General features: G+C 41.9%; 1 protein-coding gene across 3 annotated transcripts in view; it reads right to left on the reverse strand.

The window, feature by feature from the left end:
• The window catches only part of PTPRB (protein tyrosine phosphatase receptor type B), a 64,034-nt gene that overhangs the window by 43,850 nt on the left and 5,743 nt on the right, over positions 1–14,441 (reverse strand). For 2 of the 3 annotated variants that reach the window (XM_021528962.3, XM_021528961.3), the window contains exons 3-4: positions 8,699–8,937; positions 3,306–3,582 (exon numbers count right to left, since the gene is read on the reverse strand). In XM_021528962.3, coding sequence (XP_021384637.2) covers positions 3,306–3,582; positions 8,699–8,937 — 516 coding nt within the window. Of the gene's footprint in view, positions 1–3,305; positions 3,583–3,744; positions 3,811–8,698; positions 8,938–14,441 lie in introns of those variants that run through there. The other variant, XM_021528963.2, reaches the window with a different exon arrangement.

The raw sequence follows: 14,441 nt of genomic DNA on the forward strand, positions 1-14,441 counted from the left end.
TCAATTCTTAATAACAGAAATAGTTTTACTGAGAAAATGAAGAATATAACGTGAAATGACTGACAGGTGCATAGCCCAGCTTTACAATGTCTGCAGCATGCTGACTAGTATGGTTTTATGTGCTGTTTAATGTACATATGTATATCTATATCTATATATGTGTGTATCTTAGAAAAACCCCAACAAATTGTAAATATTAATATGAAGCAAATATGCATTCTTGTGCCTACTAACATCTGTAATCTCAGTTTTGCAGTGGAGAATTTCTCTGTAACTCCAAGCTGATAAATGATGTTATCATATTTTTCTTCCTTTCCTATTCCACCAAAATAGCACAAATGTCCCCACTGTGTGTGTTTCCATGTCTATGCATACATGGCTTATGAAGTGCATATGTGACAGTATTTTCCATTTTTGATTACCTATTTTAATTCTGCTCTACTAGATAAAATACTTGCTGTTTTAAATTTACAATCCACAGATCACAACTTCTTGAGTAAAGAGAGTCACTTTAGAGAACTAGTCTGGATTCTTGTACCACTATTTCATACATCATTAGACTTTAGATCTAGGTATCCACGAGTGAAATAGAAGCTGCTTCTCCATGAAAGATTCACAAGGGTGAATCTGGTGTTACTTGAGAGTTTATGGAATCTTCACAAGCTGCACAGTTATTCTATTGGAAATATCAAACTTGCAAACAATAGATCATTATTTTAACTTGACATTATATATCTAAAAGGCTAATATGGTCCTCTCCAAGCTTTTACATTACCACTGCAACTGTGGCATGCATTATTCCTTGCTTTCACCATGAGTTCCTAGTCAGAAAAGATCACATTCAAAATTTAACCAAATGTTTTGGATTTTAAGTGCTTAGCTACTCAAGTACTTTGTATAAGAAACTTGATGAAACCTGAACTCAGAACTGGCACACAAAAATTTTTACAGGATTGAGTATGAGCAAAAAGCTAGTTTCTGAACTAGGTATATAAACAAACCTGTAACTTTCTCACACTTTCTCATGTGTATTTATTGCATCAAGATGATACAGATACTCAAACATCGTTTTGCAAAAATAAAACACATGAGATGGGATTCCTTTCCCTTCAACCAACTACACTTCAGCTTCCTGGTCTAACCTAGTCTCCTCTGATAGCCAGTGGAGAAAGCACCTTCAATGACCATCTTAGCCCATCTTCCTTAGGAAGGGAGCCTCACTGACCAAGGTCAGACTTCATGGTTTTAGATAGTCCATGATAAATCAGTTCCAATACCATTGAAATTGGTGGAAATTCTGTTTACAATATGGCTGGAAAGACTGCTTATACTTCCATATTCACAGGACAATTTCCAGGAATGCATGCCTATGGACATTCAGCCTTAGTAGATAGTAAACTAAAACTACTGTCATCAAGTTACAAAGGAACAGGTGAAAAAGAGCTTGCATGAAATTGGTTTAAAATGCTGCCCCTAGTGGAAACATAAGAGGAATATCCTCCCTCATTCTGCATTGAAAAGCTTAGAATAGACAATACAATACTGGTTGTTCACAGGCATAATGTAGAAAAATTCTTTAAAAAAAATGTTAGGGCTAATTGTGTATTTTGAACACCATCAAGCAGTTCAACTCAAGGAAAGCAAGGAACCACAGAGCAATCCGAGTAGCTCTCTGCAGGAAACATTCATGGCTCCTCTATTCTTATTTCGTGCTTTTGACTGACCTCTGCTATCCAAAATCTAAATGTAAACCTCACTTCAACTATGGTATACCAATTATCAGTATTTCAACTTAAACTTCAATCAGACTTTTCACATTGATGTCAGCTTCATAATATGACTCTAATGATCAGCTGTTTTCAATCACTTTAATCATATAGCCTTGAAAAAAATCTATTTAGTGATAAAAAAGTCAAAAATGGTATGTAAAAGCTTCTGTGTTAATGGTTATGCATTAATCAAAATGTGCTCTAAAGTGGTATCTTCTCACCTTCTATGCATGTGTTCAATAATAGAACTATACAGAAACGATGATGATTTATACCTGTCTCTCCAATAACGGCTAATCTATTATTTCAATGTTCACATTACAAGTCATCAGTATCAATATTAAAAACAATCAGCATGATGCACAACAAATTTAAATCACTGTCTACACAGAAACTATTACTCAAGGACGTGGTATAAGAAACTTGATGAAACCTGAACTCAGAACTGACACACAAAAATTTTTACTAATTGACATGACTTGTACTTAGTGTATAGATATGACACCAGCAGACTTGTCAATAGATTTTTTTAAACTTGAGTTACCACAGCAAATTAATGGAGAGTATTTAGTGCATTTGTATGGTTAATGCAGGAAAAAGGCTCTGACAGAAAGCAACATCTCTAAACAGGTAATTGTGAATTACTTGGCTGCTGTAATCCTCAATACTAATATTAAGTACCTCTCTAAAATTAACACCTTAGGAGCAAATCAGAGAGATATTTCATGATGGACTTTATTTAAGATATCTTTGTTTTGGGTCTTGAACTACTATCATTAAGAGGTTGAACAGTATTATATTTTATCATCTTCAAAAAAGCACAAATACAGGTAGAAAGAGGCCAGTTGTACCACTGCAGCTGTTGTCACTCAATGTTGTCCATTGCTTCACAGCTGAATTGTTCACATGCCCACACAAACACGAATGCAGAAAGGGGCTTTCCTTGGCAGTCCTCTGTCAGGCTGCTGGACCATTCCCTACAGCCAGCCATGGATGTGTCACTGTAAGTGCTCTGTACACAACTGTGTATCATAACACCTCACTGGTGATATCCAAGGAAAATATATAAGAGTGACGTTTCAGCCTTACTTTCCGACTTTCAGACTCTGGTTAGAGAGAATAAAAGTATGGAAATGGGCTGAAACAGTAAGTTATCCTTAAAGAAGATTTACCTGCTATGAAATAGATTGTATTTTAAACACAGTAAATAAACTGCCAGCTGAGGAACTATGAATACAATGCATTTACATGAGCACAAAGGATGTTATGGGCTACTACTCAAAAAAACTTTTTTTTTTATCTTAATATCCTCACAGCCCCTCTTTTTTCAAGCCTGCTGAGTCAACTGTCGGTAGGAGTTACTTCTGGCAGCGGGCTAAAGAGAACTCAAGCGCAGGGCTGCTATGTTCAGCAAACAGTGTCTACTTTCAGTAGCTGTAAATGCACCGCCCTCCTCCTCCTCTCGGAGCCGGCCGGAGCAAGGGGAAGAAAGAGAAAAGCCGGGCGTCCCTCCCCGCGCACCTGCCGCGCCCGTACCTGTCTGCAGGGAGATGTTGAGAGCCTCGCCGCCGGCGAGGGGCTGGATGCGCAGGTGGTACCAGGTCCCGGCCTCCAGCCCCCGCAGGGTGCAGCCGTAGGTGCGGTTGCCCGCGGGGAAGGGCTGGCAGCCGGCCGCCTCCCCGTCCTCCGAGCGCCCGCTCAGGCTGAAGTTGCAGGCGCGGCCCGCGGCGCCCCAGCGCAGCCGAACGCTCTGCCCGGCGACGCTCCGCTCCGTCAGGTTGGCGCTGCATCCCGCTGCCTGCTCCGGCGCGGCCTGCGGAGAGCGGGAGAGATCTGAGCGCCCCACCAGTGCCCCCGAGCTCCGCTCCCAGCCCGTCCCCGCTGTGCCGCTGCGGGGCGAACCTGCCCGTGTCCCCCCGGCTCGCCTGCGACCTGCGAGGGACCCTACACCGCCCCCCTCCTCCCGGCCGCTCACCTTGGTCAGGGCCAGCGCGGTCCACAGGGCGAATCCTGCCCCATAGCTCAGCATCGCCGACAGTTTTTAACGCCAAAAGCCCTCGCGGGGAGGGGAAAAGGGGAAGGCACGGCGGCGCTGGGGGGATCCGAAGAAGCGAAGTGGCGGCGGCGGGCCCCGGGGGCCCCCGCTCCCCGCCGGGCTGCGAGCCCTGTGCCGGGCCGCCCGCCTGCTGCATGCGCTCGGGGCTGCCCGGCCGCCGAGCCGCCTCCCTGACACCGGCGTGGGGTGGGGGGGCTGCCCGCCCGCGGCTGAGGAGGAGCGGAGGAGGCGGGGGAGGCGGCCGCCGCTTCCCACGCTGCCATTCTGACCCGAGCTGACTTTCCCGCAGCCCTTCCCGCCGACTTCCGCAATCAAGAGGCGATTTCCTCGCGTCCCGCTGCGGGGGCGAAGCTCGGCGGCTCGGGACCTGCCGCCCACCGGGCAGGCCACCGGCCCCGGGGTGCCGCCCCTCTCTCCTTAAGGATCCCACCTTCCTCCCGGCTCCTCTCCCACCCCACCTCCTTTCCTTCCTCGCTGCTGCTTCCTCATGTCGTTTTCCCCGTGTCTCGTCTTCCCCAGCGCTCCCCCCGGCGCACGGGGCCCTTCGGCGGTGCCGCTGTTGGGGGCGGCGCTCTTGTCTGCTGGCTGCGCCTCACCTAGCGCTGCCTTGCCTTGGCTCACGGCTGCACCGCCTCGCAGTGTCTTCTTGCCTCTGCCTCAACCTCGCGGCTGCCTTGTCTCATGCTGGTCTTGCCTCATTCCCACCGTGCCTGCCTTACCTCACGGCCCTTTGCCTCCTGTGGTTCTTTCTCCTCCTACCTACCACTGCTCTTGAGCACCTTGCCTCACGCTTTCTTCATTCCATGGCCTCCATTCACCTCGCACCTGCCACCCTTCACAGCCGTCCCACCACCCGGCCCACCCTCCTCTTGGCCTCAGCTGTCAGTAACCCACCAGTCCAGCTCCCGTGTCCCAAACTGATGTTTTTAAAGGTTAACTTCAGACCACCAAGGCCTCCATTCTCTCACTGGCCATGTGGCTCTGCAACCAGAGGCCTTGCATCCAGGAGAGTCCAGCAGAGCCCAGCTGAGCTCCTGCCTGCAGCAGCAGTCTGTCTGTGAGCGGCCAAGTCATCTCTGTTTTCTGTTTCAACTTGTCCTTGAAACTATTCCTTCCCACATCCCCTGAATAACTCCCAAGCTAAAATTACACATGCCATGGAAAGTGAGAAAGTCTCCCTGTTTTCAGACTGCACCACTAAAGCTGTGTGCAACTACAAGTTGGCTACTGCCAAAATGAAAACTTTCCATTTCTGTCATGCATACCCATTTCCTTCTTGCTTACATTTCAGCCTCTGAGAACTCACATGTCAGTGTGTACATGGGGAGACAGAGAAGAAGTGTAGACAGAAGCATTTTTGCACCTCAGATATTAAAATACACAATAGCAGCCATGGAGTGAATTTGGGGGTGCACAAAAGAGAAATGGACATTTAATTTCTTCAAAGGGAATGGTATTTTTCTGCAACTTTCTTTGCTGCATTATGCGTGTGGGGTTTTAACTTTTAAAAACAGTACCTCAACCAAATTCAACACCATCTCTGTATCACTTTTGCCTTCTTTGAGGGAGAAAAAGGTTCTAGGTTCTACAAACTTTAGTCTGCCTTTTAGGGGAGCTGCTGCTCTAGGATTTTTCTGGGCACTAGCCTGTCAAACAAGATGCAAATATCTGTAAAACCTTAGCTGTCCTTCTGTTATGAAACCAAAAGTCTGAGCGCTCAAGGGTGCTACCTGCACCTACAGAAAACTTCATCTGTCCCAGTGGAGCTCCACGCTTGGTCCTAGGGACATGGTACTCAAAGTGTTGTGCTGTACTTTGCAAAACTGAGGGTAGTTAATAACTTTATGATCATTACCTTAAGTGGCAATAAAAATCTGTGTTGGTTATTACGCCACAGAAGAAAATCTCCTTAGGAAGAGATGCTTTACATACTTCAGACAGAAGGAGGAACCAAACCTCAAAGATAATTATGCCATTGATAGGAAACACAAGGTGTGTTTCTTAGAGCTAAACTGGGACTAAAATGACATAGATGTTTTGTAATCATTTAAGGTAAGAATTTTACAGTGTGATTTCTTCTTTTGGTGATAGTGATTTGAGCTTAACAGCATAAACCACACCAATACTTTTCCACCACTGGAAAAGTGCAAATCTGAAGGCTTATTGGGATGTTTGGATTACTTCAAAACCCTCTCTGAAGATTAAAACATTCAGGGTAATCTGCTTTTTCTTGAAAAGTAGCTCACATTATTCTAAGTATTTTTTAAAATATCAATGACCTGAACTTCCAGGGAAGATATGATTTGGATATTTAGAAGTAAGTTGTTTAAGTAGATATAATAAGTAAAAGGAAAGAGAAGCATAATCAACACCGCAAACATAAAATTCAGGACAAAAAGTGGAGCCTACCACAAAGAAAACTAAGATTTTTGGAAATAAATACGTGTTTATCTCTCCTAGCTAGCATAAGATAATTTGTGCTGGAAAATTATATTACTGCTTCTTAGAAGTGCTTATAATTCAGAAGTTCCTGCTTTATTACTCTTATTCTTGCTATCATAAAATCTTTAATTTTCTGTATTAGTAGGAAAGTACTGGTTTATTACAGGTTTTGAGACCTCCTTCTGTATGTTATCCTGCAAAAGTTGCTACATGGTTAAGGTCTGACACAGATGTCTATGCCAACACTGGAATAAAACATGAGGGGTCCAGCATTCACTGGGGGCAATGTATTTATATAGTATAGTCAACATAATGCAAGTAATTATTTCCAGACTGTTATTGAATAAATGGGCTTTTAGTAAGTCAGCAGTTACACAGCCTTTAACACTTACTGACCTGTGTGGCAAGCCAAGAAATTAATTAAACTGAAAAAAGAACTGGAAGTGAGTTTTGGGAGTTACCGGACATGTCTCTAATAGCAGGCTCCAAAGTCCCTTTCAGACACTTTCCCAAGGTTTCCTGACTTTTTTTTTTTTAACACCAACCTCTCTGTCTCTCTAATCAAGAGGAAATGGGCTTTGCATAGCTTTTGTCATGGATTCAAAGTGCAAGCTGCAGTTATACTTGAAATCCATGGCAGCTCTAAACCAAACATTTTGTTCAATTGAAATGTCACTATTGTCCCCCCCAAAATGGGTATGTGCACAGCCAAATAACAACATGGCTTTACTTCTGCAAACAAGAGGCCCCAGCCTGGGCAAATGGAGTTCATAGGAGGTATTGTCTTCCTCACAACAATATTCAGCACTTAGTCTATGTATTTTCAAAGTATTGTGTTAAATCCAGTTAATACTTTAAACATCCCTGAAATTTGAAAAAAAATGTTTTTAATTCTATTCTAAAGACTGGGAAACAGAGAGGGAGGCCAAAGATTTTAAGTTTGTGTGTCTAAATTGGTATATCTAGATTCAAATGTCCAGAGCCAGTTGGAAGCTACAAGAGAAAGTTATTACTGATTTTTTTTTCATAAATATGCTTAGAAAGCTTATCATCACAATTCTGTTTTGAAAGTTTTGACCTAAGCAGCTTGTTCAGTGCAGATGATGCTATTCAGGAGGTGAAGTGGGGTAGAAACACAAATGGCAGTAGTTTCTGTTAAAATGGTGACATTTGTCTTGCTTTGGCAGGATTATGTGGTAGTGTTGGAGGCAGTTTGGGGAATACCTCTTTTTATAGGACATTTCCATTTGGAAGGAACAAGTATTCTGTGGGGAGGTATGCAAATGAACAGAGGCCATGAGGAAACAAGCTCAGCCTGCATGCACTGAGCCAGAAAGATCACATTTAAAAAGATCTGCATCAGTTGTGGAATGGGGTGCAGTGTGCCATCCTTGGCTCAGTCCCTTGCCCTCATCAGCATCAGAACAGCAGTGTTGGGGTCCATAAACCATCACCTTTGTGGACTCTGACATTCTATCCACAGCCTTCCTAAACATAAAACACATTTCTTAGTCTTATCCACTTCAACACACAGTAGTTACTGAAGCATATTTGCCTGCCCCAATACATTGAGTGTAGCGTGGTCCTCTGCAAGATAAGCTCACAGGGGATTTAGGGATTTTCAGTTCTAAACCACTATGTGATAACAGTGATACAGGGACCAATAATGTCCTGCATGCTTTAGTTCTAACTGCCTGTACACATTTTGCCAGTCATGATTCCAGATTTGCTCTCACATTACTGAACTGAGTCTTGCAGAAAAGGAAGACTGGAAATTGATTTGGAGCAAATGGCCTGCCAGGTGCTCCTTCTACAGCTGGGGCTGGTAGCCTATTCACCTTCTCTGCCAGGACAGTTAGAGCAGAGACCAAGTGTCTGTGTGTTTCCACTCTGCCTATGAGCCAGTAAATAAGCTCACCATGGCCAAGTCTAGGGTTCCTTTTGAGGCCAGTTAAAACATTTGTATTTCTCTTGCTTTGATCTGTAAACAATGTATATAATTATCTGTAAATAAGGTCATTGCATGCTGTAATTCTTAGCATGTAATTAAAGCTAAACTATCACATCATGCAACAAATAATACCAGAGCCTAAGTCCCTGAGAGCAGATACCCAGGCTCCTGTGAGTCCTGCCACATCCAGGAACTTTCCATTGCTTCTCACATATCCTGCTAATACTTCTCCCAGTGCAACATGTGCACCAGGATTGGGCTGTACAGAAGAAGCAGAATTTTTCTGCAGCTGTGCTTCTAGCAAAGGACACTGTCAGCATGAACATCAAAGCAAAGCATCCCACCAAAAAAAGAACAAAGCTTAGTCTTTTAACTGATTTTTTTCAGATTTGGTTTGTTGTTTTCTTAAGCCCACTTGTAATAGCTATCAGGCTCCACAGAGTGGAGCAGGCTTTGTAAAAATCAGTAGTTCTGTCCTACCTCTTCTGTAGTGCTAGAGTATTGAAGAGTGGTTGTTGGAATCCAGGCTTTCTCTGTTACTGCAGATTTCAAGACTAAGTAGAGGTTTTCGACGGAATTTTTACTGAAGTGTTCAGTCACATTTTTGATGAACATCTCTGTGCTACTTTTCAACACATTTTCAGGCCTAGAAGTTACAGCATTTGAAGAGGGGGATGTAGTTATAGTACTCCGCACAGAAGTGTCTGCATCTTGGAGATCTAAAACAAACAAAGGAATATGATTAAATTCACCTCAACATTTTTATAAAGAATTCATTAACTTCAATAAACGTGGGTGATACAATTTCCAAGTAGTTGAAGTGCACCTGTCAATTCTATAATTTTTTTGTTTTCAGTGCAAATGTGTTCTTGCATTAATACCAAAACCTACAAAACACAACCAAAAAAAAAATAATGTCCCCAAACACTCCCATACCATTAATTTTACATGTAGTCTCTCAGTGATTCTGAAGGGAAGAGAAAGGTTGTACTTTGTCATTAATGGCACAAGTTTTTTCATTTGCAACTTTTTCACTTGCTTGTATTTATCAAATGGCACACAGTACCAGCTTTATGACCCTCTCCCCTCCTTTCTAAGTGCATTGGCCAGATTCAGATCTGCATTTTTTTGGTGTAAGTTTAAAACATGGCTTTGTTCAGTATAATTTTTCAAGATATTTTTTTGTCTCAACATAAGTGCTCAAGTTAAGTTTCTTGTGCCCACATGAACATTTCTCTTGCTCTCTAAAATCAGTCCTATGCTGACCCCATGCTAATCCCTGACTGCTGCCTTCCCAAGGCTCAGCTAATGATCTGTCACTTAACTGAAGTATCTGTAAATATGGCAATGGGTTCGCTTTTTTAGTCACGTATCCTTCAGAGAAAGCCAAAGTTGCAATTAGAGCTCAGGAAAGATTTTACTACACATTTTTCCTCCACATTTTCATGGCTCTTCCTCCCCATTGGTATGTATTTAATATCCTTTCTTTGTGGCAGTGAGGGCAGGGTTCAAGCTGTGGTGGCCTCTACATCTGGTAGCATCACATTTCAGCTAAACTATTGGAATTACTCACTGGCCCCTGCCCTGCCATTGCTGTAACACAGCTAATGTGTATTGGCCCGATGCCCAAGATTCTTTGTCTGTCCTTGAACTGGGATCTCCAGCATGACAGAACCTTGTTTGGCTGCTGAGCCACTGGGCTGGTTGCCATTTACAACAATTTTAGCCCACAAATCCTTTAAAAACAAAATAGTGACTGGGTTAAATTGCAGCAGAAGCTTTCAAATGCAATTACTTGGTGTGCAATTATGATGTCGTAGCTGAGCAATGTGTGATTACTTCTTACCCAAAGGAGCAGTGGGTGAGCTTCCACAAAATCAACATTATCAGTTTTTTCTGTATATGTGTAAATATATGTGTTAACATGTTTATGTAAAAAAAATTGCAGCACTTTGATTTGCACAGAAAAAGTGAGATTGTTAATCCTAGTAGGAAGCATTTCCATGCAAATGTTTGCTGTGCTTGACAGCACAGCGCATTCACCTGGGACATGGTTCTGGAACTTTTTGAAAAGTAGTGGTTTACTGGAATAGGTTGGTATCCAGAGTAGAGAATTTCCTTCCTTTTATCTAATTGTGCTTCTCTGGAAATAAAAATTCCAAGTCTCCATTAAATTACAAAAATAGTTGACTAAATATTTTTTCAAATCAAGGCAGTGAAAGCAATACTACAGATCTAATTCTTCTCTCACACTTGTGCAAATGGTTTCATCGAAACCTCAGGTCTTGTCCAATTCTGCACAATCATCTTCATGCTGCTGCCTCTGCATAAACTCCCTGTAGAGAGCCTGAGGTGCAGACTCTGCTGTGGTCTCATGTCACATACCTTCATGGTTCCCAACAGAAGGACAGGAACCTTGTGCTCAGCTGCTGCAACAAACCCATTAGCTGACAAAAGTCCAGACAGTCTAGATTCCATGACAGTCATTGTTCCTGGAGATCTCCTATTTGTTGATGGTCTCTGAAAGTCTATGGTAGGCAACTAGAAATCCTAGCCCCAAGGACTTGGAAAGAGATCTATGCCTTTCAGATATCTCTGAGATATCTCTCTCCTACTTCAGCAGGAAGTAGAACTTACTGACAGAAAACAAAAAACGGGTATATCTGCAGTCAGCAATCTCATACAGTTGGGCTTCTAAATATATATTTACACACCCAACATGAAAACACACTAAAAAAAATCTTAGCTTAATTTACAGAAAAATAGCAGTGATTCCAGCAGGAAGGCATTTGCATACCAGTGCAATTGTGCTTTAGGAAAGCTGCTCCTCCATAAAAAGAACGCTCGTGCTGCCAGTGACATTTGTGCAATTCAGCAGCCAGGGAATAACTGGCATTCTTGGTGCAGGAGCTGAGGAGGGAGCTCAACAGTCCTGGAAGCAAAACACTTGGTCCTCAGAAAAGTTCCACCATCCCACAAAGGTTCCATGAACAAGGATTTGGTCACTGCATCACCCAACCTTTCATATTAATAAGCTTCAGGCTATTCTGGCTTTCCAGCTAAAAGATCTTTCCCAGAAAATACTGGTTACAATCTGTTGCCTGTAACCTGTGGATAGAAGTGACTTGTGTGCAGAACTATGTCATAGTGGAACTTAGATATATGTACTAGTGTTTTCTATATATCCTACAGTGGACTGACTAATGGGGTTCATATCTGTTACCCATTTTAAGAAAGTCAGAATCCATGTTTATCTTCAAAGTAAAGCCACTATTGTGATCCTAGCATAAGGACCCTCATAGCCCTTCTTCAGTAGCAGGCACTTAAAAAAGAAAACTGCATATTATAAGGCCCATGTAGCAGTTTTCTACACAACTTGAGTTCCAAATTTTTTTAACCAGAAAAAACTCACCTCTTATCTGGACATTTGTGAAGTACACAGAAATCTCAACAGTGGTATTTTTCAGATGTGTTTAGCATTGTTCCAGCAGCCTCTTTGGAAATCAGTCATAAAACTGTTCTTGGGAACAGGACAGCAGCATAGACACTGATGTTGATCACTAGTGGCTGCATGATACACAGTGTGTGAACATAATATTGTAATAATCAGTAGCGCACCCAGGAGAAATGATGATGTTCTAAGTGCATATTTCATCCACAGAGTGTACTGCAAACCACATCCATCTGCACAGCAGCAGACAGCTTACAAGGAAGGGACTTCCAGACTTTTGCATGTATGAATACCAAAAGTTCTGGTTAGTTGTCAAGAACTGAGAACCCTACAGTGGTGCTTTCAGCCTTAGCAGAGCTGGCACAGTGCAGCTTTCTGAAATAGTTCACATTGTACTGATCTGCCTACCCTATTAGAGCACAGCTTCAGAAAACTAAGGCTGAACTGCTAGTGAAACATAATTGAATCAGATATTTAGTGTGTAAGATACAAAATACTCCATAAAACTGCATCTAATTCTCTGCAAGACTTTAAACAAGAAGGGGTTGCTTTAAGATCTCTTAATGTGCAGGACAAAATGAATTTCTTTTACCTAACTACTTGTAAATAAAAAAAACATAATTCAGATTCCTGTTGTATGTTGAAGTATGGCAGAGAAACAAAATCCTCTGAATGTCCTTTCTTTTCCCTTCAACGTGACTTTTAAAACCTGCAAAATCGGTGCTGCTTGAAAATGTTTTCTTTCTTTATTTGAATGTTGTAGAAGTTAGAATAATTTATATCTTATGTCAGAGAAGTCGAATGTCTCCAAACTCCAGTCTAATCCTGAATTGCTCTTATACTTGCTTGTTTTTGAAATGCTGAAGTAGCCACTGAAAGGTTATTTCAGTATCAGTTTTAGCAGAACATCTATATAACTATGATGATAACATCATTGGTGTACCAGCCCTATTTCTGACTCTGTGGGTAGTTCCAGCACACCCTGAAGTGAATTTTTGGTCACTGTAAGGGGCATCTGGATTCCACTAACTCTATAGATCTACTGAAGAGAGCTCAGATACTCAGGAATTACAGAGACACCTAGGTGTGGGCATCCAGGGCACAGGGAATATTTCTCTGTCTGCTTTGAGGGGTTCTGACCCCCAGAGAAATACTGTCTTTATCCTTTGCCCATAGAGAGAACTTCCCAAGACTTTGAGATAGACTAGAGTCTACAAAAGTGTGAAATGGGTAATAGAGAGTAGTATAGCATATCACTTGTGTGAGAAATTTAGGTTTTGGGATTTTTAGTATGGTGTAGATAGGAAGCAAGATGGGGGAATTTGGGTGTAGTCCCTGTCTTCTTCTACTACTCCATTTTCTGCAGTGTTGGTGGCACAGGGTGATTGGTCAAGGAAAGCACAGTGTAGAGGTTACATGGACAGTCAAGGAATGAATTATTGGTAGATAAGAAATAATTTACCTTTTAAGAGTTAATTGGATAAAACCACTTTAAAAGACCTTGAAACTGTACATTTCAGGGCCATTTTGAGGTGCTATTCTAGCGTGCTGAGCCTGTAGTGGACAGCTTGCAAAACTTTAGATAAGATAACAATAAACAAGAAGCTGAAGACTGAAGAAGTCCCATGAGTCTCCTTCTTCCTGGCACAGAACTATTACAGGAGGTTTCCCCCGCCATTTGGGGAGACCCCCAGAAAGGCCCAACATAAAACAAACATCAGTACCTAGGTCTTGGTTCAGTTGCCTAAACCTAGTGGACTCTGAACTGCCCTAGGGCATCTGAAGCGTCTGCTCAGGCTGTCATAACACATACAGGAGACCTGTGTCTTTCTGGGCTGGCAGCCAGAGATCAGGTGGAATATTGTGGAGCATCTTAAATGACAAAAAGCACTTTGTTGAGATAAGTGAAAGAATCACTTCAGATACCTACATTTAGACACATGGAAGTTCAAACCCACTCCAGCTTCTACATGAAGGTCCACACAAAATAAAGGGGGAGAATATAATAATGAAAAACACCAGTATAATTGTTTGGAATTGTTATCTTTGTTAGCACTAGCAGAAGATGAAGTCATAAAGCAGGACATGCCTGATTGCTCTGGGAAGCTGTGCATATTGTTCCATTTTTTTCCCTATGAAGGTAGCTGAGCTGGTTTTGTTCTATATTCTTTGTGCTGTGACTCATTAAGACTTTGAAAATTTACAAAACCCAAAGACCTAGGCTACACTTCAGATTTTTCCCTTTCTTTTTAGAAAACCTAAACCCACATTTATCGTTGAGCTTCTATCAGTATGCTATTGGATTTTGTACAAGGTCTTGTAATTATGTCCAAGGATCTGACATTGATGCCTCTCTTTGTCAAGGTGGAGCTCAGCAAAAGTGGTCAGCCAAAGAAAGAAAACTCAAGAAATTTTTGATATTTCATGGGTTCACATAAATGTTAGCAAACTCTTAAACTTACAACACCCTTTAAAGTAACTTGAGGAGATTAAAATTAATTTCAGTGGATGTATTTTTGGAAAAATATTTTGGGTCAACTTAAGGGTAGAAAGAAAATATTGTTTCTCACTGTTCTAATTTATGCTGAAGAAATTAGTAAAAATTATACGCACAAAAAGCTACAACCGGTAGTGAACTTATGTATCATTATTGCAGCATCTACAAACACTAAAGGTGTAGAAAGCTTAAAGCCTAAAGATATTTAATTTACATTATTTCAAAAATAAGTAAGAGTTTCTGCCTTTTCTGTGCTTCTGCCACCTTTTTTCTGT

This window comes from Lonchura striata, chromosome 5 (assembly GCF_046129695.1).
Source record: "Lonchura striata isolate bLonStr1 chromosome 5, bLonStr1.mat, whole genome shotgun sequence".
NCBI classification, from domain to species: domain Eukaryota; kingdom Metazoa; phylum Chordata; class Aves; order Passeriformes; family Estrildidae; genus Lonchura; species Lonchura striata.